The following is a 27,549-nucleotide window of genomic DNA, read 5'->3' as shown; positions in this document are numbered from 1 at the left end:
ACCCTCAAAACTGTAGCCCCCAATCTCCTATTAGCTCCCACTGGAAACAATGGGGGATGGGACACCCCCTTTGGGAGTCCATAACTTTGGACTCCCTGAACCAAACCTCGTTTGAAACCTTGGGGGGTAGCATAAGGACAGTCTCCTGATAATACGCTGAAATTTTGGTGCCGTTAGCCTCCTTTCGGCGCCTCCTATAGGCCGAAAATGGAAAACCACTAAAATACCCAAAAACGAACCCAGCATTTTGATGCCCCCCACAAGGTGATGCCCTGGGCAGCTGCCCACCTTGCCCAATGGGCATTACGCCAGTGAGGAAAGCCAGTTGCTGCCACCACCGAAGAGCACTGCCTCTGCTGGAACACTGACTTTTTCTCTGAAGACCAGTGATTTCCTTCTGATGCCAGGACAGACTGAGAGGCCTGCTCGCCAGCAATGGCCTCCTCAAGTCTTCTGGGAGCAATTCCTTAGGCCTCCAGGTTCATTTGGAGTCCCTGTCCCTCACAACTGTCCAGTCACTGACTGGCCCGTTTGATTGTCACCGCCTGCAAGGTGCCACTAGGGAAGTGGAAAAGGACCCTCCATCCCTCTTTCCCTACCAAACCTGCAGGCTGCAAAAGCAGCCTGTGTAAGTCTAGTTTTGTTACCTAGAGCTTCTTTGGTCATTAAAAGTCCAAGCTCCCTTATCAGATTTTTTTCATTACAATAGGCCTTTTCCTTTGCTGTAAAATTTCAGTGGCAATTGTAGCATGGACTTTTGCTACTTACCCACATCCTACTCTGGTAAAATTGACAAGATCCTTATTACAGGTATCTCTTTCCTTCAAAATGCTTGCATAGATAGCAGTCATAGTATTATTTACACAGAGAGAGACAATGTAATACCGGTAAATTAAAAGACATCTTTCTTTGATCTCATTTGTTTTGGCATAAGATGAGAGAAAGTGGAGAAAACAGATAAGTGGCCTGTGAAGAAAATGCATAAGGGTGTGTGTGTCATATTGTCCCCTGAGCGAGGTCCCAAAAACAGCCTTTCTGCATATATTTATCAATTGCCCACAGTGGAGGCAAGCACCAACCCTCAGGTTTTCATTTTACATTGATGGAAGTCCAATTTTCTTGAATAGTTGCTCTGGAAACATGAGTTAAATATTCAATAAATAAAATATTGTAGATGTACACATATATACTTCTTCAAAATAAGATATCTTCTCTGACACAGAAGAATTCATGCCTGAAAGGATTTATCACTCTGCCCTGGGTTTAATATTTTCTGTGGTATATGGAAACTAAGCTTACACATAAGTTTGAATCATGCTGCTTCTGAGTTTGCTGAATACTTCAGCAGATACTTTCACAGGCTTAAAGAAAACCAAAGCTTCCATTCAAACTAATTTCCCTTTTGACAACCTCAGTGCAAAGCAGTTCATTATTAATTTATTCTGTCAGTTTAGAAATTAGAAGACTCTAAAAGAAAATGACAATAGAAATTAATTGCTCATCAAATTTCAAAAGAATGTTTGTCTCAGACTTATCTGCATGCACTAAAACTGAATTGGATAATACAGCCATAATTATTCCATGGTTAACTATTTTGCTTCTGTTTCGTTCATATGCACATTTTACAATCCAAGGGAGTTATTCCTAACTGACAAAGAATTCCAGAGCAGATTCAAATTCAGAGTGTGAACAGGCATGTGTAAAAATAAGGCAATGCGATCTGGAACCCGTGTCATGCTCTTATCAGAGTACAGTGGTACCTCGGTTATCGTTGACTTCGGTTTTCGTCGGTTTCCGTCAACTTTTTCTGGGCAAAATTTGTCTCGGTTTTCGTCGATTGCCTCGGTTTTTGTCCTCAAACCCAGAAAAAATTTGCCCAGAAAAAGTCCATGACAACCGAAACCTACGAAAAGTCCCCGAAAACCAAAACTGGCTGAGGTTTAAGGAAGCCCAGCCGGGAGGCAGAGGGAGCTCCTTATTTGGGCAGTGACTCCCCCTGATGTCACTGCCCAAATAAGGAGCTCCCTCTGCCTCCTGGCTGGGGTTTGAGGAAGCCAATTAATCCTTTCGAGGCACTTTTTGGATTAATTGGATTTACATTGATTCCTATGGGAAATGGTGCCTCGGTTTTCGTCGATTCCTTTCGGACAAATTATCAACGAAAACCGAGGTACCACTGTACATAATTTTTCCCAAGGTCAAGCTCAGGGAAAAATTTGGTTTATTTATTTACAACATTTTTACCCAGTCTTTCTGTCTTCTTCAGGCAGCAAATAGCTTAAAAACACACATAATAAAACACATCGTAAAGACCACTAAAACCAAATCAGAAACAATTAAAACTGTTGAAATATACATACCATACAATAAAATACATACATAGAAACAACAATTAAAAACAAGACAAGAAAGAGGGATCACTGAGGAAACACCACATGAAGCAAACAAAAGAGTATAAGCCAGCAACAGAAGGGTACAATGAAGTCACTCTGGAGAACCAGTTCCAGAGTTAGCGTGCTGTGAAAGAGAAGATCCTCTCTTGGGTTGCTACCAGCCTAATCTCAGAAGGCGAGAGCACCCAAAGTGGGGCCTCCAGAGGTAACTATAGCCATCAGAAAGAGTATTTATTTATTTATTACAAAATGTATATCCTGCCTTCTGCCCTTACAAGGGCCACAAAGGCAATCAGTAATTTAAAAAATACATGATAAAATCACATAATAGAAGCATAAACAGAACTGCAAGACCAAACAGGAAGAAAATTAAGAATTCTGTTTGGAAGCCCACCAGTTAGTATTTATGTTCGACACTCACCACAGTAAAGTTCCTGTGTAGTTTAGGGACTGTTACAACCATCTTTGCAGAGAAGGCTGAATTTAGGTTGATCCCTTGAACTGTAATTGTGCTTCCACCACTGGTCAGAAGTAAAACAAATAAAATGAAAATAATTCAGAATGCCATTCAGAATTTGGATTTTAATTTTCAGCAACTACCAGTACATTTTCAACACCTGTTGAAAAAAAATGTGCTGTCTCTTTAATAAAGGTACATGCTACCTGCTATTTGCTAAGTGATGTTATCTACTTTGATGTCATTTCAGGCTACAGGTCTATTGACAACTCTTTTGATGGTATCAATTAAAGACTGCTCTATGAAAAAAAATTAATACACATATACACATAAATGTTTATGAAATCTGGAATCTTCCATAATTTTGAGAAATAGGTTTTCCTTCACATGCTATATTTAAAAAATGTTTTAAAATATTTTCCCTCAAGCTTGCTTATTTCATTAGTACTCTCTACACGATTTGTGTGAAGACAATCTGTTGGCTTGGCTCACAGAGACTGATCTTAATCATAAATATATACAGAGAGCCAGCATAATATAGTGGTAAAGACCAGGTGGACTCTAATTTGAAGAACCCTATTTGATTCCCCACTCCTCCACATAAGTGGCGGATTCTTATCTGATGAACTGTATTTGCTTCCATGCTCCTACACATAAAGCCTGCTGGGTGACCTTGGACTAATCACAGTTCTTTAGAACTCTCTCAACTCCAACTATCTCTAAATATGTCTGTTGTGGGAAGAGGAAGGGAAAAGGTGTTTGTAAGTTGCCCGGAGTCTCCTTACAGGAGAGAAAGGAGGGCAATAAATTCAAACCATTCTTCTTCTAATGCTCCAAAACTGTACTCCAAAAATGGCATCCCACTCTCCCACCCCCCCGCAAAAATAATTAAATGAGAAACTTTAAATATCAGCATAATAATGATTTGACAAGGGAAATTATTCAACTCTCCTTTTTCACATATTCTACAGGTGTGCAGAATCAAACAACAGGGCAGCAGTTGAGGATGCAGGTAAAATGGAATCTAAGCAGTAAGGTTCCAGAATTGTTAATGAAATCTCTTTCACCTTTGGAAGGTACCGTGTTTCCTCGAATATAAGACAGTGTCTTATATTAATTTTTGCTCCCAAAGATGCGCCATGTCTTATTTTCAGGGGATGTCTTATTTTTCTGTGTTCTGTTCGTCGGGCATGCTTCCAAACAAAAACTTTGCTATGTCTTACTTTCAGGGGATGCCTTATATTTCGCACTTCAGCAAAACCTCTACTATGTCTTATTTTTAGGGGATGTCTTATGTTCGGGGAAACAGGGTATATCTTCTCAGACTATCTAAAACTCACATGGCCGACTTCTTTTGACAGATTTCAGCAGTGCTTTCCTTTCCCCATTCATTACTATGTCTATATCTATAGAAACGTTCACTTACCTAAGAAAGGATTTGACTGGATAAATTTTAGAAACAACAGGGTTCTCTCTGTACATAAAGGGACCCGCAGAACGAAAGACTGCATCAATTCTCATTTTAACAAGACATTCTGACTGGTCTCCTTGTTTAGGGGTGAAACATTCTATGGTGCTGTCAGATACTCTGCACATAAAAAGCCATTGAATAAAAATAATGATTGTTATGATCACTTTTAGAAATATAAACACATTTTCCAAATGAACTCTTGACTTTATTGGAAAATTCAGTGATAAAAATATCTGCGCAAATGTATAGACGTAATTTAAATTCCAGATCCATGGTCTTACATTGTGTAAGACACTAATATTATGTCCATGTTCTAGGAGGGGTGATTTTTTTCCTTGTTTTAAAAGATTCGCTGGTGTCAAGACCTGTCTTGTCATGGTCTTGCCATGGCTCCAGGGCCAGCTGGATGAACCTCAATTCTCCTGCCTGGTGTGCAAAGTATAACACATATTGCACCTGGGTATACAGTTATCCCATTCCCTGACCTTGGAGAGTTCCATGTCCAGTAACGTTTTCAGTAACGTTTTCAGTTATGAGATGTTTTGCGGAGAGGGAACTTACAGGGGAATATAGCTATTGCTTTACTTAGAAGACCTCAGATTCAGCAATTCCAGCCAAGTATTCCATTGCAATTCTCATTCAATAAAACAGATTACACTAGCCCTCATATCTGGATTATTGGGGAGGCTGAAGGGCACGACAGCTTGCTGGCCTTAGGTCAGTCTAACTTCACAGCCTAACCTACCTCAGAGGGTTGCTGTGAGGAGTTACAAGAAGTAGTTACGGTGTAGAAATAATGAGCTCATTAATCAAGAAAATAGTCTGCCTGAAGAGGAAAGTAACTTTATTTTTTGACAGATATGCAATCATCAAAATTTCCATCATTGCTCCTCTGGAGCCTTAAACAACATAAGACTAAAAAAACACACGAGGTAATCAATTCAATAATTTCTAATTTAACAAGCTGATGTTTACTCTGTCCAACTACAAACTGAAAAAATATGTGAACAAAGCAAATTAAAATATAAAGTAGCTATTAATTGACAATATTTTTATGCTGCCTTTCCAAATAGCTCAGGGTTTCCAAGAATCTTGAACTGATCACACTCTCATCTAGAAAACAAAATTAGTTTGTTTCCAGGCACAATGCAAAGGGCCGACTCTTATCTTTAAGGCTCCCAGTGGCTTGGTGCCAGAGTATCTGAGGTACTGCCTGCTCCTGTTTTGTCCAGCCCATCAACCAAGATCCTCTTCCTAAACCCAGCTTTATCATCTCCTCTCCTGTTGTTGTCTTTAAAAGGCCTCCCTCTGTGGTTTACCAGGCACTTACTTTACTCTCCTTTAGGTGACAGGCCAAAATATTACTTTTCACCCAGACTTTAAGATTCATCTACTTAAGCTTTTTAAAATGACATTCCTGTAGCCTGAGGGCCATTTTGGGGTTATTATGGCTTTTTTCATAATGATTTTTTAAAATCTTGTTTAATAAGTTTGTGATATTGCTTTACTCTTTGAATTACGCCAAGCAGGCCTCTGGAGAGACAGCAAAAAATGTTCTAAGTAACTAGATAATTTTCCTCTATATTGCCGTAATAGCTCCCACTGCAGATGAGACTTGAATGCATACTTTTAACATGATTAGGTATGATTTATTAATGCAAAGGCAACTTTTAAAACTGTTAGGGCACAAAAGTTGATTATGCGAATACCTAATGCTTTACAAATGGCATCCTTATACAATGACAATAATTCATTAGTATGTTGACCCATGGGAAACAAACAGTTCCTGAAGTCAATTAAGTCAATACCTTGTTTATGTATTTAAAGTTCAGCTATTAATATTCCACCATATCTCGAGGCAGCTGATAAAGCAATAACAAGTTGCAAATACATAACAACAATATAGTAGCAATTGACAAGATAAAAGTGGCATATGAAAAAAAAGTGTTCAGGCATCATGTACCTTAATAAATGTAAAAAATTATCTAATGTACTATACCTTGTTATGTTGCACTGCTTCTCACCTACAAAGACTTCTTGAGAATTACCACTGTTTAAGTATTCCCCAGTTAATGTCAGCAACGTTCCACCAAATCGTGGGCCATAGCTGGGTGAGACACTTCTTATAATGGGATTCTGCAAAATAAAAATAATCCAATTTGTCACATTTTAATGTTTACAAAGTTGTATTAAATAATAAAAGTCATTATGAAATAAAAATGAAAGCAAAGTCAACGTAATTTCAGAACTGAAAATTTAACCTTGAACACTTACCACAAAAGAGAAGTTACTGAAGGAAATATTACTTTGTCCATTTGAAACAGTGCTTGAAACATTAAAACTTGGATTCTTTACAGCGCCAAGAATACATTCCAGTCTTTAAGAAAAAGACATGTTATTTTAATTCACATTATACAGAATTGCATAAGTTCATAATAAAAGCCAGTACAATGTAGTGTTTTGAATGCTGAGTTAGGACTGCACCACTACAAAACTTACTAGGGCCGTTTCTGCACGGCCCATTTATGATGGCCTGGGGGCGCCAAAAAAGGCGCCCCCAGGCCGCCGTTCGCACAGGCGCCGCTGCTGCAACGCAGCAGCGGCGACCTGGCTCTTCTTCCCCAGGCCGTTAATTCTCAAACAACAACCCTTTAAAGGGTTGTTGTTAGAGGGAGCATCTTCCCCGCGGCGCTGCGCTTAACCGCCGGAAGACGCCAGCCTCGCCTCCGCTTCATCTTCAGGAATTGGCCGCTTGGTGGTGCCGCGAGTCTCCGGGCTTCACACCGTCCTCCCACCTCCAGGGGGCGGAGGGCAGCGTGGGCGGGGCGGCGACGCCCCGCAGGCGGCGCGGAGGACACGGTGAGCGGGGCGGGGGAGGGCGCAGAGGCGGCTCCGTGCGGAGCCGCCTGCCGCCTGCCAGCCTCCCCTTCGCCTGCTCGCACGCTTGCGTGCGAGCAGGCTCCCGCCCCCACACCGGCAGAACTCCTGCCGGCGTGGGGGCGCCTCCTGGCCGTGCAGAAACGGCCAAAGTGGCATGAGTCCCGTTGCATCCCCCAACCTGCCTAAGAGGTATCACAGAATTGTGAGGACAAACAGGGGGATGGGAGAACCATGTATGGCTTGGTCTTCACACCATCATGTCATTGGGGCTTATTAACAAAGCGTATGCTTGACATGCTAAAAATCCCAGTTAAAAGGATCTCAGATATTAGGAGAGACCTGAACTTCTGGACTGCTGTTGTCAGTAGGCATAGACAGTATTGAGCTAGATGAACTGAATGGCCTGACTCAGTTTGAAGTCGCTTCATAGACACACCTCTTTTTGATATCTGAATACTGAGACAGAAATAGAACTTCACTTATCTTCAGCAGTTCCTCTTCTAACAAATATCATAGTGGCAAATTACCTGGAAAAGAAAGTTCTTCCTAAAAGTATTCCAAAATGAAGAGACTATGCCCCTTCCACACATGCAGAATAATGCATGTTCAATCCACTTTCACAATCGTTTGCAAGTGGATTTTGTTATTCCGCACAGTAAAATCCAGCTGCAAAGTGCACTGAAAGTGGATTGAAAGTGCATTATTCTGCATGTGCGGAAGGGCCCCCAGTTAAGACAATGGTATCAGAAATGTGTCAAAATGCTAAGCATAGCTAGAGAATGCTTGTTGACATCACTGCTGCTACTCTGCCATATTATCACCACAGATGATGCTTTCTACAATGTGAGGGACTTATACTACAAATACGTGTGATCTGGACTCCAGGACAGCAGCTAATGGCCACCATCTGAGCAAGAACAGCAAGCACTGATGCAAGCTGTAAGCAGTTGACAGGAACCAACACACTACTTTGAACATGAACCATTTCTATTTGTGCCAATGTTCCCATCTTCATCAGGGAATTATCCGTAACTACCAGTATAATAAACCAAGACTGGATGTTTAGCTGGTGTTAGGTCAGGCAAGAGTCTCCAACCTTGCTGAGCCTGTGGGCACTTTTGCAATTTCATGGAAGGGTCATGGGTACAGCTACAAAATGGGCTGCCCTAGAAGGCAGGGCCAAACACACAATAGCTGCTGTAGAAGATAATTCCAAAATCTTGGGAAGTTCCCAGTCAAACATTCTTGTGTCGGGGGGACAGCATTCCTGAAATCTTCAGAAGCATCTCATGATCCAGTGAGGGATAAAGAAGACAAAAATGAATGCTACGAAACACATTAGTGCACACCAGGGCATCCAGACATCTATGCTGTGCATCACAGGATTAGGACATCCCATCAAAAAAGTAAGAACACATCTACTACTGATTCCAGGAACTGTGTACATTCTTTCACCATTTCCCACCAGAACAGTCTAGACATGCTTGGCACTTTAACACACAATAGTATCCCAACTATATGATTACAGGTGCTTTCATAAACATTGTACAGTGCACTTTCAATGCACTTTTGCAACTATTTGCAAGTGGATTTCAACCCAGCAAGCCTCATAAACTAGCAGCTGAGTTTCTATTACCTCAGTCAATATGCTCCTATCAAGATGGCAGAGACTACACATGAACTGAAGAATGAACAATCAGTTGCTGGGAGCACTGCACCAGCTCCCCACATGGCAATACTTGCTTAGAAGAGAATATTGATTTCTTACTTGTTTTCATCACTTGCTTTGACATCCAGGATGCATTGTTGTCCATTGATAAGAACTGTCACTTTCTGCAAACTGAACTTGTTGTTTTTGTTGAATCCAAAGTCCCACCCACATAGTGTCAGTCGACTGGTGCTGTCAAAAGGTACATTTCTTGGAAGAGTCTTGGGAAAGTGGGGGAAAAGTCCAGTATCACAATTAGGATTTCTGGTAGGCTTTGAAGGTGTTTTTGAAAAGGAAAACAATCATGGAAAGGAACAATGTCTTCTTTTGTAAAGCATTTTCTCCTTTATCTTAATTGTTCCTCACCTTTCATTGATCACAGTACGAGCTGCCTCAGACAGTAGCAATAAATAATCCAGCCACTGCTAGAAAGCTCTAAATGATTGCATTTGGTGGTACTGAACAAGCTCTGCATTGTAATAGTTTTTTAATACTCCTTTAGCATATCTTTCATGTCTTGTGGTATGTAAAATAATACAATATGCTTATTTTACTAGCAGCATGGACAGTGAATAAAATAATCTCATAATGATGTAACTTATTTCACCAGCCTGATAAAAGGCAGGAATTTGCAGCAATAGCGGTTTGACACGTCATCTAAATCAAACATTGCCTTGGGAGACACAAATTTAATGAAACCTGTACCAATGCTTTGACTGACTTGCTAACATTTGGTTCCTTCTAAATTTCCAGTTTAAATAAGCGACTTCACAGCAATGGAGTGACAATCTAAAAAGGGAAATGTTCTTCCTCCTCCCACCCCAACTTTCTGTACATTGTAAATATAACAATGGTGGGAAAAATCTATGAATGCTGTAGAATGTGCACAGAATTCAGCGAAGACACTGTCAATAAATTTCTGGCAATGCTTTGGGGTTTACAAGGCTTTTAACAATTCCATTTAATTTTGTACACATCTCAAACCTTGACAAGAGAATGAAAGACTTAACATGCTTGTGATGGAGCTATTAAAGTGTCTTTGGATTAATCTTTTATAGTAGTAGGTGTTCCACTTCTGACAGCACAGTTGTGCCTTTCATCTTGAATGTGGATTCTTAATGCTGCATCTGAAAGGAACACTTCTAGCAAAAATGCTCAGGTTACTAATCTCTTTGAACTTCCGATAATAGTGGCATGTTTCTTTTAAAGTTTGCCTATTTGGCTTAGTACTAGAAGGATTTTAGAAATAAAATGCCAAGGAAAAGCAAGTATTGTGAGCATCCTGCACATATTAAATCAGATAATAGTGAAATTATTGCTTCTAGGGAAAAGGGGAAAATAACCAAATCCAAATAATTCTAAAGCCAGAACCATGTTACCAAATGCCTAATAGGCCATTGAGACTGGGATTCAAATCCCCACTTGGCCATGAAATTCACTAGGTAATTTAGGAATAGTCACTGTTTCTTGCCTAACATACCTCATAGGATTGCTATAAGGATAAAATGGGAGAAAGAAAACCCTGTGTGTTGCTCTATGTTTTGCAGGACAACAATTTAATAATTTAATAATAAAACAACATGTTAATAACAACAACAATTTAGTAATAGCAGCTCACCTGGTCTTTGTTTTTATGAGGGACAGCAAATACCTTTTCTAAATAAATAAAAGTCTTACATAATTCAAGGACTACAAATAAATATTTTCTTACTTGTGCTTAATTCTATGGAAGACAATTGATCAAGAAATGCACTGTACATCCATGTACCCCACACATATTGGCAGCCAATCAGATTGGCCAACTGGCAAGAAACACTTTAAACTCTGTGTCAAGTACTATACCTCTGTCTGCCATTAAATAAATGATGTCATATGGGCTCCAAAAAAGTGATGGGCAGGAAACTGACAGAACAGACCATTCTTCAAGAGCACTGCTTACATGTAAGCAAGCTTGGTTGTCTTTCTTTTTAAGTAGAGCCAAATTTACCAAGGATTGACAAGTTTTTTTCATGGGGAAGGAAAACAGAACCTAATGTATTATTTTACTTTTAGATGCTACAAAAATCTTGAAAAGTTACACTCACATCTTGAGAGGGAAGGTACCAGTGAAAGGCCCCTTCCACACAGCAAATGTATAACAGGTTGTTTTTATAAAATGTATAACGGGTTGTAGTTGTGATAAAAGAACCCGCTTTTTTTGTTTTTGCATTCACATGCATCCATGCAGAAAGCGATTGAAGCCCCTGGAAAGAATCTGGGTTGCTCTCGTGCCTTTGCATGGAGATGCGTCTTTTAAAAAATTACTTCTCACCGGCATGCACCGGCATGCACAAATGAACCCCCACAGCCATGCTGATGTCCTACAATACGGCTGTCTGCACCTGCATAGCTATGCAGATGCAAGCTGCAAAATTTTAAAAAGGAAAAGGGAGGCAAATAAAGCACCTCCTGCCTGGCAGCTTGCTCGTGAGCAGCTGCAACCCATGATTTTTTTAAAAGACTCACTTCTTTAGAAATTTTTAAAAAATGGGTTGGGGGAAAATAACATGGGGCAGACTCATTTTGGGGGTGGAATCTGTGCGAAGTCTCCCCCCCCCGGCCCAGGTTATTTAGCATCCTACACCTGTGTTTATTTGCCTGTGCGGAAGAGGCCACAAAGGTGGTTGCTCGCTCAACACTCAGGTTAACAGCAGTCTATCCTTTAATGGGTTGTGCCATACAGATGTGAACTGATGGATTACAACAAAAGCTTTAGATATTCCTTGTAATGTTTACAGTTCTGAATACGAGGGAAAGGAAAACTAAGATAAACTTTTTTTTAATGAATTAAGAAATGAAAGTCAATGCAGCATTTTTAATCGAGCTTGCTTTTGCACTGTTTTTTAATCTTACTAACAAAGGCTCCAACTTTTTTTTATCGGCATAAGAAATAATTTCAAGACATCTTAGCAGAGTTACTGAGCCAAAAAATGGAACAGCTGAATCCCAAACAAAAATTTTCCAGCAGTTTCATTATTTTTAAAAATCCTCAACTGTAAATTTATGATATTACATGGAGATATTCAGGATGCTATGACTTTTCTGAAACAACAAGAAAGACTTTAGAGAGAAAGATATGACTATGAATACTACTAGGCTCACAAGTACGGTTGGGTTCATTGATACAGTGATGATTTATTGTGTTTTTCACTGTTGTATCCCACCCTCAGTCCTTTGGGATAGGGTGGATAAAAAGATGATAAAATAATAAATTCTTACAGAAAGAGTTGGATAGAGCAAAGAGCAGAAAGAGTGTGGCTTATTCAGAGGTCCCATATTTTTTCCCGTAAGCGAAAATATTTATTTACCTAAACATTTGTATTTTAATTATAAACCCACAGTGATTTTTATAATCACAACATGAACCAAAAAACAATACACATCTATAAGCACAAACCAAAAAACAAAATCATTAGCACAAAACCTAAATGCTACATGATACCAAAAGCAAGTGTGCGCGCATGCGCAAGAAAGATGTCATCTGGCACTTAGAACTCAGAAATGTATGTGCCAGCAAATGGGTGCCCAGGAAGATCTCCACGAACAAGAAAGCACGACAGAGGTATAGACAGTTCCAGAGCAGGAACCCTGGACAAGATTTTAACAATGAGGAAAGTTCACGTGGGAGCAAGTGCTGTGGCGCCAGACTAGTACATTGTAGGGTATGCAAAAATAATCAACACTTTTCACTGACAAAGGACTCAAGCCTTTAAATCAATTCATGCTTAATTTTAGTCAAATTCATTGGGTCTTGAAACTAGTCTTGATACTGCTGATCAGCAAGCTCATACACCTTTTCATAACCTTTCCACAACTACCTTAAGCCCACTGAGCTGCAGCTAAAATAAACATGGGATCAGAAACTGCAGCTACCAGAGGTGGGATAGTCATGCCACTGGGGATTCAATGCCATAGAATGTTGGACAATCTCCTTATCAAACAAGCACAAAGGAAATATTAGCCCTGACTCACTGCAAGCACTACAGCTACTTCTTTGTATTCACAATCATGACCACGGTACCATTTAATATATTTTAATCACTTTGTTCCTCTTTTATAAATTAAGGGATTTTCAGATTCGACTGCAAAGTCACACAAAGCAGGTTATCATCCATTTGATGGAAACCAGAAGAAAAGCCACAGTTCTTTGCTACATTAAAAAAAAATAGTAGTAATGCCAACTGTCACGGTCCAGCAAAGCGTGAAATCTGCCTTAGCAGCTTGCAACCATAAAGGATTTAGGTACTCAACTGCGTTATTTTTCTTCCTTCTAGAAACAAAATTCGTGAACATGCACATGCTGCGGCACAAGCTATTAGGATACTTTGCCATTTATCACTGCCAGAGACCAGTATTTATTGCATTTTTAAATTATATGCAGTATATGAACACAGGCTTTAAATCAATCCATTTGCACTCTACGAAATATTTTTTTAAGTTCACTAACCTCACATGAAACTACTCTTGAGAAAGCACAGCTCAGTGCAAGTGTGTGGTCACTGGGCTTGGTGGGATCATCACATTTACAAAATTTGACTGGAAAAGATCAGTGTCTTTAAAAATCATTCATTTAAGTGAAAATGCAGATATAACAAAAACATGTACACACTTTTTAAAAAGCAGACTGTGAATGATTTTGTACTGTCTTGCAGAATCACAGAGTGACTTCTTAGCTGACCTGACATCCGTTACCCTTGCGGTGGCAGGGGGTAAGAAACCTTAACGTGGTTTTAAGTATGATTTACATTCACTCCAAGGCCCTTTTACACTACATGAACAACTTAAAGGGCCTAATGTAACTATGAATCAGACTTCATAATTTAAAAGTTATTTAGGGCTTGACTTCTATCCCATTTAGCCACAAGCACTTGCTTAAAGCAATCATAAAGCACTCACTGTGCAAGAGACAGACTTCGCTCCAATGTCATACTTTTGCATAAAATCGGAAGAGCAGTGACTAATAGTTTCTGAATTCAAAGCTCAGTTGTAATCCTTTGTAATAGCTATATTTTATCATCATCTAGTTAATGGCGTGTCACGATATATGTTTGTGAGGTTGTTTGTAGTTCAAAATCAACTGGAAAAGGTTTTCATTTCAGTTCATTTTATTCTACAAGCTTAATTTCGAAACTATTGTATAAGCTGCTAAGCTTTTTAAATTGTCCTTTAGTAACTTCAAGAACTGTTCCTATTTTACTTTCAAGATCTGTTCCTGTAAGCTCAGCCGTGCAAACACAAGAGCAGCCTCAGAAAGAAGCTCCCAAACTTGAGAGTGTGTATGTTTACAAGTGTCATTGCTATTCAATGAAACCAGACCTCCCTAATTATGTTACACTTAATGTAAAATGTTTTGGTTAAATGCAGAGATGGCCTGTACAAATCTTGCAATAACCATAACTAAACGAAAACAGCAAAAGGCTACTAAACTTTTAACCCATTTGTGTAGTTTTGCTCACTTTTTTGGTGCACTTTCCCTATTTGAAACAACCTCCAGTTGTCCCCTTTCCCAAGGGCAATTCGGCAGGCTGCCTTTGCTCTCTGGGAAACAATAAAGGAAAAGGAGGCACTTAAAAAGCATGTGACCAAACATCTGCAGAGCTAACAGCTGTGTTTATTTATTTGAAAAACTGAGCCCACCCCTTTAATAAATCCAGGTCAGCTTACAAATAGAAATTATAATACAGAATGATAGCCAACAAAGGCCGAAAATGCCAGCAACAATCATTACATATAGTGGTATCATTTGGGGGAGGGGGCGGGTAGAGAAGAGAGAGGGAGAAGGTTTTATCTTCCAGCAATATAGCAAACATTGATGACTTTTGCTACCAAGAATTAACAAGTCATTCTTATTTTGGATTTCTTATCTTGAAAAGGCAAGCCCCCCCCCCCCCCCCGATTCCATAACCTGGATATCTGAAATAGGTATGTTTGGGATCTGTTTGATATACTGATATTTAATGTGTCCCCATCTTTATGACTTCTTCAAGTGTTACAATTCTTTCTCTTGAATGAGCATCATAATATCGTCAATATTCTTGTCTATGACATTCTGCCAGTAAGATGCCCTTGCCAACTTCTAGGTAATCTTTCAATTTCTGATGGAATTGAGACCCAGCAACTCATGAGGTCAGCTGAATGATCTAGAAGTCAGCAAGATTTGAGAATAAGACTGACTGGCACAGAAACAGTATGTTAACTTAACTGGCACCTAGATACATAAGAATATTATTCCAAAGGTCTTTGCAGTTACGTCTGGATTGTTCTTCCATTTGCTGATGGAAGGGGCACCCACAAGTAAGAAAAGGAGATTAGTGTGACATTCTGCTACTTCCAGTCTAGCTAGTGTATAGTTCGCCAGTTTGTTCAGCCTGAAAGGGGAAGAAGGGTCTGATTTCTTTCCATACCAACCTGGGAAACAATGTCAACGCCAGAAGGCTTCAGTCTCTAAGTATCTTGACTAAGAGCATTCTGACTCACTAAAGCTAATTAGCTATCACCATGCTACAACACGATGTATGTAAGAGCAGTGCTTACTGTTAGGCACATTACAGAAACCAAGAGGAGTCTGTAATACTTTTTTGATACTTTCACAGCAATCTCAATAAAATTAAATGCACTGGTGGGTGGTGGCGCAGGGAGGGACACCACACTCTCCTAGGTTAAAACAGTGCATTTTGAGAACTGAGTAGATATGATAATCTTACAACAGAATGACAGACTTTAAGGAATATGCCCATAGTGCCCAACAAACGAGAAACAAATTTGCTTTATGAACTGATTACCTCAAAGGTCCTAGACTCTATTCATAGTACTTTATTTTCAAAGAACACGAACATCCATTTCTCAGTGATTTCTTTCATGCATCTTAAGAATAAATTTACCTCATAGATTCTAGGTAAACAGATCTCTTGCGTCCACACTCCTCCACTGCACTCCTTGGATCGTGTACACCGATCACTACACCAACCACATTTCATGAAGGAAGGTGACAAGAGACACTCACTGCATGTACTGAAATGATTACAACCTGGTCCATTTAGTGGAATCTTCGTTATCTAATAACAGAAAAGTAACACAGACATTTCTTCAGAAGAAATTCATTAGAAGAATTCATACAGCTCAGAAAAGTAGTAATATTTTCAAGCCATTCCAAAATATATTTGAATTAGCTATCCTTTTACTTACATAACTGGTATCTTTGACAATTCTCAAAATTTATAATCTGACAGATCAAAGGAAGATTCAATGAATGCTGTGTTGAAATAAACAAGAGCTGCCCAAGAACACAGTATTATCCTTGCCCAACTCCCAATCATAAGGATTTTTACAGAAAAAGCTATTAATGTGCTGTATTTAGTGCACTGCTGAAAGATTAATCCTGTACAGCCATACCATACTTTTGTCAATGCGTATATGTAAAAAGGTACATAATGGATAGTTTACAGCAGGGGTCTGCAGTGTAGTGACCACAGGTGACATGGCACCCACTAATACCTGTCCTGCCATCCACAGAGTGTTTTTATAAAGTGGACGGGGCTTTTGTCCAGAGGTGCTTCTGATTGGCCATTGGAGATCCAATTGGAAGTGCAGATTAAAATAACATTGTATTGTCAAAGGCTTTCACGGCCAGAATCACTGGGGTGCTATGTGGTTTCTGGGCTGTATGGCCGTGTTCTAGCAGCAGGAGAGAATGCTGCTAGAACACGGCCATACAGCCTGGAAACCACACAGCACCCCACTAAAATAACATTGTTTCAGTGTCATCTTTCACCATGATTGTACAATGTTACATGGCTGATGGTGGTCATTCTGTTTGATGCTACTCTGTTGTTAGACAAGTATAATGCTGCTTTCATAATAAACAAAAACATACAAAGTTCCTAAAAGGCAATATTATATCAAGGGCATGGTATAAAACAGCAATTAAGAACTACTAATTTAGTGCAACAGGTCATGTATACTTCAAGCTCTTTTAGTAACCATGAAAATCTGCTTAAATGGCATTAAGAGTAATACAAACCAACAAAGGCCAGGAAATTCTAAACCCTATTCTTTTATTGAAGTCATTGTGCATTTTAGTTCACAGCAGCATGCTCTGAAGAAAAAGAAAGGTGTCAGGCTTATATTTACATTTCCTCCCTTTTGCTGGTTTGCATCATAGTTCTCATGTTTAAACAATTCTCAATATTCATTTGCTTGCTTCCTTGGCCAGAGCAAAATATAACTGAGGAAACAAACAATATACACAAGAGCCTGGAAAGGCTGCAAAGGATTTTTTTTCACAGTGCTTTAAATAAAGGGAATCTTTGTTGGTCCAGTTACTTAGTTGTTGGCCTTTTTCACCAATATCATTTAAATCAGCTTTTCCTTATTTCCTGTATCTCTAATTTCCTGTATCTCTAATTAAAATGTAAAGGTTACTCTGCCTAGAGTCTAGACCATACATGTCATGGATGATTACATATTTTCCCATTTCTATTCTGCATTAAGATATACACAGCTTTCTATAATAAAATGTGTGATCTAACTTCTCCAATAAAAATAACTTACAATGAAATCCTAAACAGAATTGCACTGGTCTAAATTCAATGAATTCAATGGATTTATAGGAGTATAATTGTTTTTAGGATTACATTACTCTGTTAATGTAAGAGCTAAATGACACTGTTAGAGCTAAACACAGTATATTAGGGTCCACAATCCAACCAAGCTACAAAAACCTGTGGGACAATCAGGTGCAAGTTACATTCTGTCAAGTTTCACTTCATATTTAAAAACTAAAAAAAAGTGACTGACAACAGAAAGCCAAATGCAAAAATGAAAAATAGGAAGAATGTGAACCACAACTTAAATAACAGAAGCACTTACAGCAGTAATCCTTATATAAAACTGCCCCTCTAAGTTAGTATCAATAATTACAGTAGTAGAAAGGATTATGAAGTTCTCACCTTATTCCCAGTGACTACCAAGATATATCCATCGTCGTCTGGTGAATTTTCAATTATAACTTCTGGAGAAACTGGATGAAAATCTAGTTGGAAGTTTACATATGGTGTTGTGTGTGCTGCACGAGAAATCACTACCTAAAAAAGAAGTACATTACAAATAAATAGAAATCAAGCAATTTAAATACTTACTGTCTGGGGTTGCATTTCTATTGATATCACTCTAACAATATAACAAAATACAAAATCTCTAGGAATCTCTTCTCAGCACTGCCATACCTATACGCACAATAAATCTTCATAATTCCAACAGACAATGAAATCAACATTTCAGAAAACATGTTTATACTGAAAGCATAAGCATAAGCATAAGCATAAGCATAAGCATAAGCATTTTATTGTCATTGTGCACGCACAACGAAATTTACAGCAGCATTCCTCGATGCACACAATTTCAGACTCATACAATTTCAGACTCATGCAATTTCAGACTCATACATCATCATCCTCCACCCATCCCTACATAGCCCCAAATACATCAATATGAAGCAGCGGAGTTTAGCATAGCCACAGCTCTAGAGTAGAAGCTGTCTCTAAGCCTCTTTGTCCTAGTTCTGAGGGGGGCTGGCCCTGCATCAGCCTGCCAGATGGTAGCAGCGCTTAAAAAAAGAGAGTGTGCTGGATGAGACGGGTCCTTTTAGAATATTTTGGGCTTTATTTTAGACTTCGGCATTATAGTAGATTTCTTCCAAGGAGGGGAGAGGGCATGCCGATAATCCTTTGTGCAGTATTGATCACCCTTTGGAGCTTCCCTATTCGGGCCACTGTGCAACTGGAGAACCATATGCCACAGATGCAGTAGGTTAGGACACTCTCTATAGCACAGCGGTAAAAGGACACCAGAAGTTTTCCATCTAGTTGTTGCTTCCTTAAAAGTCTCAGAAAGTACAGTCTTTGCTGGGCTTTCTTAACCACCGCGGTAGTCTGTACTCCCCAGGTCAAATCCTCTTTAATCATAACGCCCAGGAATTTAAAACTAGCCACCCGCTCCACTTGATCTCCATTTTGAAAAAAAGTAAAGGAAGGTTTAGTTCGGTTGCTATTAATGGTGCTTATATTTCACAGGTTGGATGTTTTATTGCTATTTAGTATTAGCCATCTTTAAGATTTCAAGTGAACGGAAAGATAGAGTAAAATTATTTCAATCAATATTCTTTGAAAGACTAGCAGAAATAGCTATTAGTAACTGTGAGATAGGAGAACCAAGGTCTAAAATTGTATTTGATATTAAAGAATAAGGGATTTATATAACCAGAGATTCAAGAGGGTTTTCTCTCTAGGCCAGCTAGTCATGCAGGCAAGAAAAGATAATATCACTAAGAAACATTGTGGTACAGGGCAAAAGACGTGACAAACGACATATCTTATAGACCTGTTTGGCCTAACTAGCTATATAAGATGGGCTACGTGAATAAACACAGAAATAAAAAGATCAAAGAGAGATGAATCTGATCAGATAATTGAAAATGTGTTTTTCTATATTTTAATGAATACTGAAATGATAGTGAAATATTGGAATGTGAAATCTTTCACCCTGTGAGAGGGTGCTTTCTGATTCTAACCGACTCTTATGAATGTTGGGGACTGGTTATCTTGATTGAAAACTGGAATTCAGTTTATTGCCCTGCCTATGGGAGGGACAAACAGAAGCGGAAGAGCAGAGGAAAATTCCAGCTTTGTGTAAGGAAGGGGCAGACTAGCCAATTTGATTTTAAGGAAGAAAGCACATGTGGGAGAAATATGATTATAGGGGTATGTATGTACACTGGTATGATTATGAATTATGACGTATGTATTTTTTGTAACTATAAAAGATTAATGTCTTTGTCTGGTGGGTGTGCCTCTCTTAGAGAGCACCCTGTCAGAGATCCAATTCTGCACAGTAAAAACAATTCTTTCTGTTTAAAAGCCTGATTTTTGGTTTTCTTTCCTTACCAGTCTTTATAAACATAACTGAACAGGGCTAGATATGGAATCTGGCCTGACAGTAACCATATAAATCTTACTATAATTCTCGAAGTATTGCAGTACTTGACTTCATGTTATTGCTTATGTATGGCTGTGATACTCAGTTGGATGTCTGTGGATCCCTGACAGTCCACAAGAGTATTCGGGGGTGGGGGTGTCCATGGAATCAGGAAACACCCTAGAGACAAGCTAGTTCTTGAACCCAGCTGAAACACAGGATTTGGAGGGGGAGAAAACAAGGAGACATGTGTAACACCCAAATACTAGGAGATGCTGCCGTATTTTTGTCCATAGTGGGATGCTGTTTATCTGTTTTATGCAAGATTACATTTATGTAAATATTAATAGGCTTGGGGTCTATATAAAATTTTCAATGTAAATGGGTGTCTTTAGGTTGCTACATCTTGAAACATTTCAGGTGAACATGGAAGGGGTTACTTCTTCCTTGCCTGAGTGCAAATCTTGGGCCCAAGATGCATTCACACAAGAAATCTGTGACTTCATTTCCGACTTCGTTTTTCTTATGAAATGAAGTTTGCGCTGAACTGCCAGATTTTTATCAACAGCAGTGAAAGTTGTGGAGAAACCAATCAAAATAATCTCTGCCTTTTCAGCTGCTACTTGCCTAGAAGGAAAAAAATTCTGCGCTCTTCTCCATAGGGAAAACAGCAGTCAAAATGGTCATTTTGATCCAGAAAATGGCTTCAGGGAGTGGTACAAAACTCTCCCCATATAGAAAGGTCTTTAAAATGACAGCTGTCCCTCCCCTCTCTCCGCCAGATAAAGCAAATCCAATTACATACCTTGCACATGACACAGGCTTGGTTACCTTCCCCCCCCCCCCATCTTGGTAAATTTCTTGCCTTATAACAGATCCCACCCCATGTGGCTTGCATTCATGCAGGTCCCGTTAACACCAGAATAATCTTATTGGTAGCCCTAGGCAATCCTATCCTCCCTTTCTCACCAAAAGAAAAACTGGCTGGGTCCAACCCATAGAGTGACCCTGACATATACGGATGAAATTCACTGTAATAATCCTATGTAACATTTACTTATTTACTACATTTGCATCCCATCTTTCTCCCCAATAGGAACCCCATAAGCAACTTACAGTGTTCTTTTTTTCTCACTTTATATTATCCCCATAACAATCCTGTGAGGTGGGTTAGACTGAGGCCCCTTCTGCACAGCAAATGTATAACAGGTTGCAGTCAGAATCAAGTAACCCATTTTCCTGTTTTTGCATCCACATGCATCCGGGCAGGCAGTGATTGGAGCCCATGGAAACAATCAGGTTGCTGTTGTGCCTTCGAACAGAGATGTATCCATTTTTTTGTTTTACTTCCCACCAATGCATAGCTATGCAGGCATGCACAAATGAACCCCCACAGCCATGCTGATGTCTTACTATACGACCATCTGCACCTTCATAGCTACGCAGATGTAAGCTGGAAATATTTTTTTACAGGAAAAAGGGAGGGAAATAAAACGTCCCCTGCCCAGCCGTTGGCTTGAGAGCAGCTGCAACTCGGGATTTTTGAAAAGACTTGCTAATAAAGCAATTATTTTTAAAAATGGTTTTAGGGAAATAACACAGGACAGACTCATTTTAGGGGTGGGATCTGTGAGAAGTTCTGCCCCCCAAAACGGTTTTTTTAACTGTCCTACACCTGTGTTTATTGGCCCGTGTGGAAGAGGCCAAATTGCATGACTGGCCAAGGTCACACGGCAAACTTCCATGGCACAGGGGTGCTGTGTGGTTTCCGTGCTGTATGGCCGTGTTCTAGCAGCATTCTCTCTTGACGTTTCGCCTGTATCTGTGGCTGGCATCTTCAGAGGATCTTTCTCTGAAGATGCCGGCCACAGATGCAGGCGAAACATCAAGAGAGAATGCTGCTAGAACACAGCCATACAGCACAGAAACCACACAGCACCCCAGTGATTCTGGACGTGAAAGCCTTCGACAATACATTCCATGGCACAGTTGGAATTAAAGGCTGGGTCTCCAAGATCCTAGTCCAACACTCTAACCACTACAGTAACTGGTTCTTGAGTCTGTAAAATGTATTTTAGGAAACCAAAGTTCCAATAATTTAATATTCTGTTCTGTATTTCAATTTACAGTTATGCATGATTGTCTTTGAAGTCCATATTTATGGAAGGCATTCTGTTCACTGTTGACAAAAGGTAGCTGCAGAGAATGCATTACTCCTAGCTTGGCACAGTTGTTTTGGCTATCTGTTAATTGCTTCTAAACAGATCCAAAGTGTTAGTTGCTATTTTAAAAATGCTTAACAATCTATGCCCAGAATATAGCAGGCAACAACTTTTCCCACACCAAATGCATTACCTTTTATTTGGAGACACCAAACAATATTCATTATTATATGCTCTTTGCCAGACAATAAAGATTTGTTATTGAAATATGCTGGTATCACTGCTATTTTTATCTTTTATTTTGCTAGATGTTGTGTTTGTTCTTATGCCACTGAACTGTGCATTTACTTTAAAAATTACTTATTATATGAATCTCTAATACTACTTCTGTGTTGTTGTGAGTAATCTTTGGACGACAACTAGGAAATTCTGTCAACAAACAAATAAAAGTTCCTATCTACAAGATATGTCTCTTTCCTAAAATCACTTTCAACTTAGGTTAATGGAGAATTTTATATGTAGATTTTGAAAAGTATATTCATCCTAGCTCTGTCAAAACATGTTATAATGAAGACACTGTTAAAAACTTTTTATTGAACTTTACCTTTTCAGAGCTCTTTAAATTAAATAAAACTGATGTGAGAGAGTATCTGTTTTAAGCAGAGGGCAATTACTGTTACAGGATGCAATCACATGCCAATAAAATTAGTGGAGGTTGATTGGGCATACATCGTCATGTTATGTCTTCTAAGAAGTCCCAGTTAAGTCAATGGGATTACTCTGAAGTAATGTGCTGAAAGACTGATGTGGCAGGCATTGCTTTAAGTGTGCAATCCCACATTCAACTGTAGCAGAATAAAATAGTACGGATAAATCTTGGTACAACTTTGAAGCCACTGCCTGATAAAGCAAAGGGGCAAAAACATACTCACTTTCAAATGAATATGAGAGGCATATACTTTTGACAAGCTGTATTTTAGATTATTTTTATTTTTGTGGCCAAAAAAGAGAGTAAAAAGAGTGAATAAAGTGTAAAGTGGTGTGACAAGACAGGACGATGTTGGTGTTAGGGAGAGGTAAGTCCACAGATGCCAATATCTGTACAATGGATCATTAACCACATTCTCTTGAATTCTCACAGAACAAAACTGCCAAGCACTTCTGCTATCTTTCATGCACGTTTCCTCTTATTGCCCAATGTTATTTTCTTGACTAAGCAACAGTGTTAACCCACCAAATATGTCTAGGATGCCAGAAGCTTTAGGCCTTGTTTCCATGGTACCAGAGAGAACAGCCGAGTGCTTCAGCACCAAAGGGCACATTTTTATTAAAGCTGGAATTCATACCAAGTAAACAAGCTTTGCCCTGGCAATGAAGACTGAAAACGTTCCACACTGTTTGATTAAACAATACAAATGATACACAGCCACCGCTGCCATGCTGGAACTATGATGGTGCTATGGCACACAGATAAATCACTAAGGCTTGCAGCCTATCCTGGACTATTCCTGGCCACTGACACTGTTTATTTTTGAAGATGTTTGTTTTCTGAAGAAAACTGCAAAAATGTACAAAATATCACTACCTTATACTGTGACATTGGGGCAATTTTTTTTAAAAAATGTAAAGCTAGCTTATATAAGACCCCTAATAAGATCACATTAACTCAGCAGTATCTCTCAAAAAACAGATAAGGAAGGAACTGCTCATAGATCTGTTGGAATGGTGTCTTCTTTCTCCACTAGGGCACTTTTTAAAAAACTGCAATTGTTTAATGTGTGTATTCTGTGTCCTGTTTAAGAGAACTTTGACTCTTGTTTTTTAAATTGCTACTGGACTCAAATCTTACTCTTCTGCTGCAGACCAACACTACTACCTACTTGAAACTATCTCCACTGTTGGTGTTATTTCCAGGTTCTGGAATCTGACCCAGAAAATTCTGTTTCATCCCATTTCTCTCATAAGGCTGGAATGCATGTCAAGGAATATATACAAAAGGTTCCTGACTAAATGGCAGAGTTAGATTTACAGTCCAATCCACAGGGTTCAGGTTGCTCTCCAGAGGACTTCCAGCCGGTGCAGGGAAGCTGCAAATGCCAGAAACTCCCCAGTTGCCTGAAAGCCATTTATAGCCCAAAACAGACTTATGCCGCTTGAACTGAGGGCTACGCTGGGGGATTCCTGGTTTCAAGGCCTGGGGGAAACCGACTAAAGTCAGCTGCACCCTCCTGAGAATGACCCCAGCCACACCAGTGTCTTCCTGGGTCAATTCCCCACGAGGGAAATTTTCCTGGAATTGAACCAGGACCATAAAATACTAGTACCTTTTGATCCCGGTCTGTCATTCCCCATGGCAGCTGAGGTCTCAAGTTGAAACCATGATCAGAGCCCAGAATAATCTCGGTGCCTCTTCTGCTCCTCGTTACTGATTGGCTGTTGCTTTAGGGCGGGAATGTGAATGGGCATTCCTTCACGTCGTCACAAAGCATAGAGCTTCATGGCCAATAACAGCACACAAACATCTGCCTATTAGTTGTATGGTTGTGGATTTGTATGCAAGAAGATTTTTTTAGAAAAGGCGTGTGTTCCTGCCCGCCCTGAGTCTCCCGTTCTGTGCATGCCCAGACACTTAGCTGTGACTGGCTGCCAGAATGGAGACTCAGGGTGGGCAGAAAAGATGTATCTTCCTCACGGTTTCTGAAAAACCCGGGGGGGGGGGTATCGCAGGGCAGAGCTGGAACTGACACGAATTTGATACAGGAGCCGTGGGGAGTTCTCTGTTGTCCCAGGAAACCCACAGTGGCTATTCCAGGTTGATTTCGCCCATGGGGAATCGACCCTGGATGCTGATACAGCTCTTGGGGCAGAGGTCTCTTCCAGGTCGCTGCTATTTATACCCATTCCCACCCACCACCCACCTGGCCCTAAAGCTAGACTTGCTGATAGATACATCTTGGCACTAAAGCAGCAGCTAGGTCAGAATATCTCGATAACTGCTATCTACAGATAGTGAGTATTGAAAAACACAAGTTATTAACTCTGGTCCTTATGTCTAAATCTTGAATATGTCTGTTAATGAGTTTTGTTTTATATATATACAAAACAATTTATTTTCTAGAGTAAAATAAAGGAATGCTGTTTCTTTAAGTATACCTATCTACTGAAGCAGCTGGGGACTCCCATCAATATTCCGCAGCACGATAAGCACCATACACATTACACATGCATGTGGAGGCAGAGTGGGAGGGACAAGAATATCAAACAACAAGTACATTATTTGAAAGCACATCCACAAACAAGATCCAGTAAAATAGAAACCCATCTGAATGGGCGTGAACTGCTCCCAAAAAGGTACTGAAGTAGCAAAGTAAGTTAAGTAAGATTCAGTGCCCACATCTGCCAGCTGATAGTAACACCTCACGCAGGCCTTTCGATATTGAATTTTAAAGGGTAGTAGAGGGAATCATAGCTAGAGCGCCATCTTTTCAGCTTTTTAGCTAGCATAGATTTTAGGATTTTAATTGTTAGAACTGTATTGCATTGCTATATTTTATATTGATTACTGTGTATATGTTCATGTTGTGAGCCACTATGAGTGCACTATGAGTGCAGCTGGTGGTATAGAAATCAAAACAAATAAGTAAATGAATGAATGGATAGATAAATAGATAAACAAATAAATAAACAAACAAACAAACACATAAATAAATAAGATCATGCTATTAAGGTATCATTCATCTGAGAAATGGACTTAAACTAGATAAAAATGTTACTAGATAAAAATGTTCTAATGAATGTATTACTACCTAAAGCACTGCTATAAGTTTTGATTACCAGTTCATTTATTTCATTTCATTTCACTTTATATTTATACCTGAAGAGCTCAGGGTGGCTAATGTAACCCCCATGCCCTGAATGGATTGGCCCAGAATGGGTTGACCCAGTAAGGGGGTGGAGACTCGGAGCAGCAGAGAGGCTGAAAGAGCTCTTTTGCAGAAGAACAAGGCTACCAGACTCGGACCTTGATTTCTATAAGCCCTTAACACCTTGTTAAGGTTCTGCCCCACAGAACCCACAGAAGGAGGTTACAAATGGCGCCCAACCAGCGTGGGGCTTGGAAGTGAGATTGCAAATATAAATTGCTTGCAATGGAAGTGTGCAGCAAGTTGGGGTTTTGATCCCCATGGCCACAATTGTTTTGTTATGGTGATGTAAGTTCAAGAAGATGTTGCTATGTGAATTTGAAGCACATGATTCTGTTTGGCAGTTGCATGAAGGAGGGGATTCCAGTTGCAACCCCCCATCCCTTCTGCAAACTAATTGGCTGAATAGCAACATTTGCTGGAAAGTTTTGCAAACTTCCAGTGCAGCTAAGTTTGGAACAGTTGGAAATCCTTGCAAGGGAAAGACAATGTTCTTGGCATTCAGATTAACACCAAAACGTGGTTCCCTCCAAGTACAGGGAACCTCTCTGGGGAAATCATACATTTGTGCAATGATTTCAAAGAGTTGTATTGTAATTACTACTGTCAACGACAGAATTTTAGTGAGGGAGAAATGTAACCCCATGCCCTGAAATGGATTGGCCCAGGAATGGGTTGACCCAGTATAAGGGGGGTGGAGACTCGGAGCAGCAGAGAGGCTGAAAGAGCTCTTTTGCAGAAGAACAAGGCTACCAGACTCGGACCTTGATTTCTATAAGCCCTTAACACCTTGTTAAGGTTCTGCCCCACAGAACCCACAGAAGGAGGTTACACTAACAACATAATAAACAGATACATTATAGCAATATAACACGGATAAATTACATATAACTAAAATAGAACCAGATTACAGATGGCAGCTTAACATTTCGAACTAAACAATTTCGGAGAACAATAACAGCAGCATTTGCAGCACATTTACAAAGAAGCTGGCGTTTTAACTGTCATTATTTTAACTAAAAATGTATGCAGCAATTTTATCAGAGTGGGGATCCACATTGCTGTCTATTAGATCTACATTTACATTGTGCACATTTCACGATGTTTTCCACAAAATCAGAGGCTTACTTGAAACCAAACCAAGTTCTGCTTTCTTATTTTTCCATGGTTGTATGGCAGGTGTAAGCCATTATCCAGAACAGATATGCCTAAAGCCAAATTTACTGTGTTTCACAGGATTTTCAGAATAGCCTTATAAAAAGAGCACATGTGAAGAGATTACTTTAAAACACTGTATATCATTTCAGCCCATTGTATATAGCAGATCTACTTTGAAGAAGTTAACATTTCCATTTGAATGGATCATTAAGAAAAATGAACTGCTGCAAAACACTCACTTGGTTGCAGGTGTTGATTTCATCCATTCTCACAGCCTGGCAGATTGCTCAACTTTCAAGGCAATTACACTGACCTGGAAAAACTTTGCCACCACTATTTTCAAACTGAACTTGACCTGGGCTCCTTTAATTCAAATGGAGCAGAAGA

The 27,549-nt window shown here is 39.6% G+C and overlaps 1 protein-coding gene across 3 annotated transcripts in view; it reads right to left on the bottom strand.

The window, feature by feature from the left end:
• MET (MET proto-oncogene, receptor tyrosine kinase) overlaps positions 1 to 27,549 on the bottom strand; it is a 127,633-nt gene that overhangs the window by 32,317 nt on the left and 67,767 nt on the right. For all 3 annotated transcript variants that reach the window (XR_007244835.1, XM_048500644.1, XM_048500645.1), the window contains 7 exons: positions 17,897 to 18,031; positions 15,830 to 16,003; positions 8,970 to 9,130; positions 6,596 to 6,698; positions 6,321 to 6,457; positions 4,277 to 4,438; positions 2,815 to 2,914 (listed from right to left, as the gene is read on the bottom strand). Coding sequence is in view for 2 of the 3 variants with exons in the window: in XM_048500644.1 (XP_048356601.1) it covers positions 2,815 to 2,914; positions 4,277 to 4,438; positions 6,321 to 6,457; positions 6,596 to 6,698; positions 8,970 to 9,130; positions 15,830 to 16,003; positions 17,897 to 18,031 (972 nt within the window). In the remaining variant the exon portion in view is untranslated. The remainder of the gene's footprint in view (positions 1 to 2,814; positions 2,915 to 4,276; positions 4,439 to 6,320; positions 6,458 to 6,595; positions 6,699 to 8,969; positions 9,131 to 15,829; positions 16,004 to 17,896; positions 18,032 to 27,549) is intronic.

Source organism: Sphaerodactylus townsendi, linkage group LG06 (genome assembly GCF_021028975.2).
Source record: "Sphaerodactylus townsendi isolate TG3544 linkage group LG06, MPM_Stown_v2.3, whole genome shotgun sequence".
Lineage (NCBI taxonomy): Eukaryota > Metazoa > Chordata > Lepidosauria > Squamata > Sphaerodactylidae > Sphaerodactylus > Sphaerodactylus townsendi.
The sequence above is the reverse complement of the archived record's forward strand: the minus strand, read 5'-3'. Positions and strand labels throughout refer to the sequence as shown.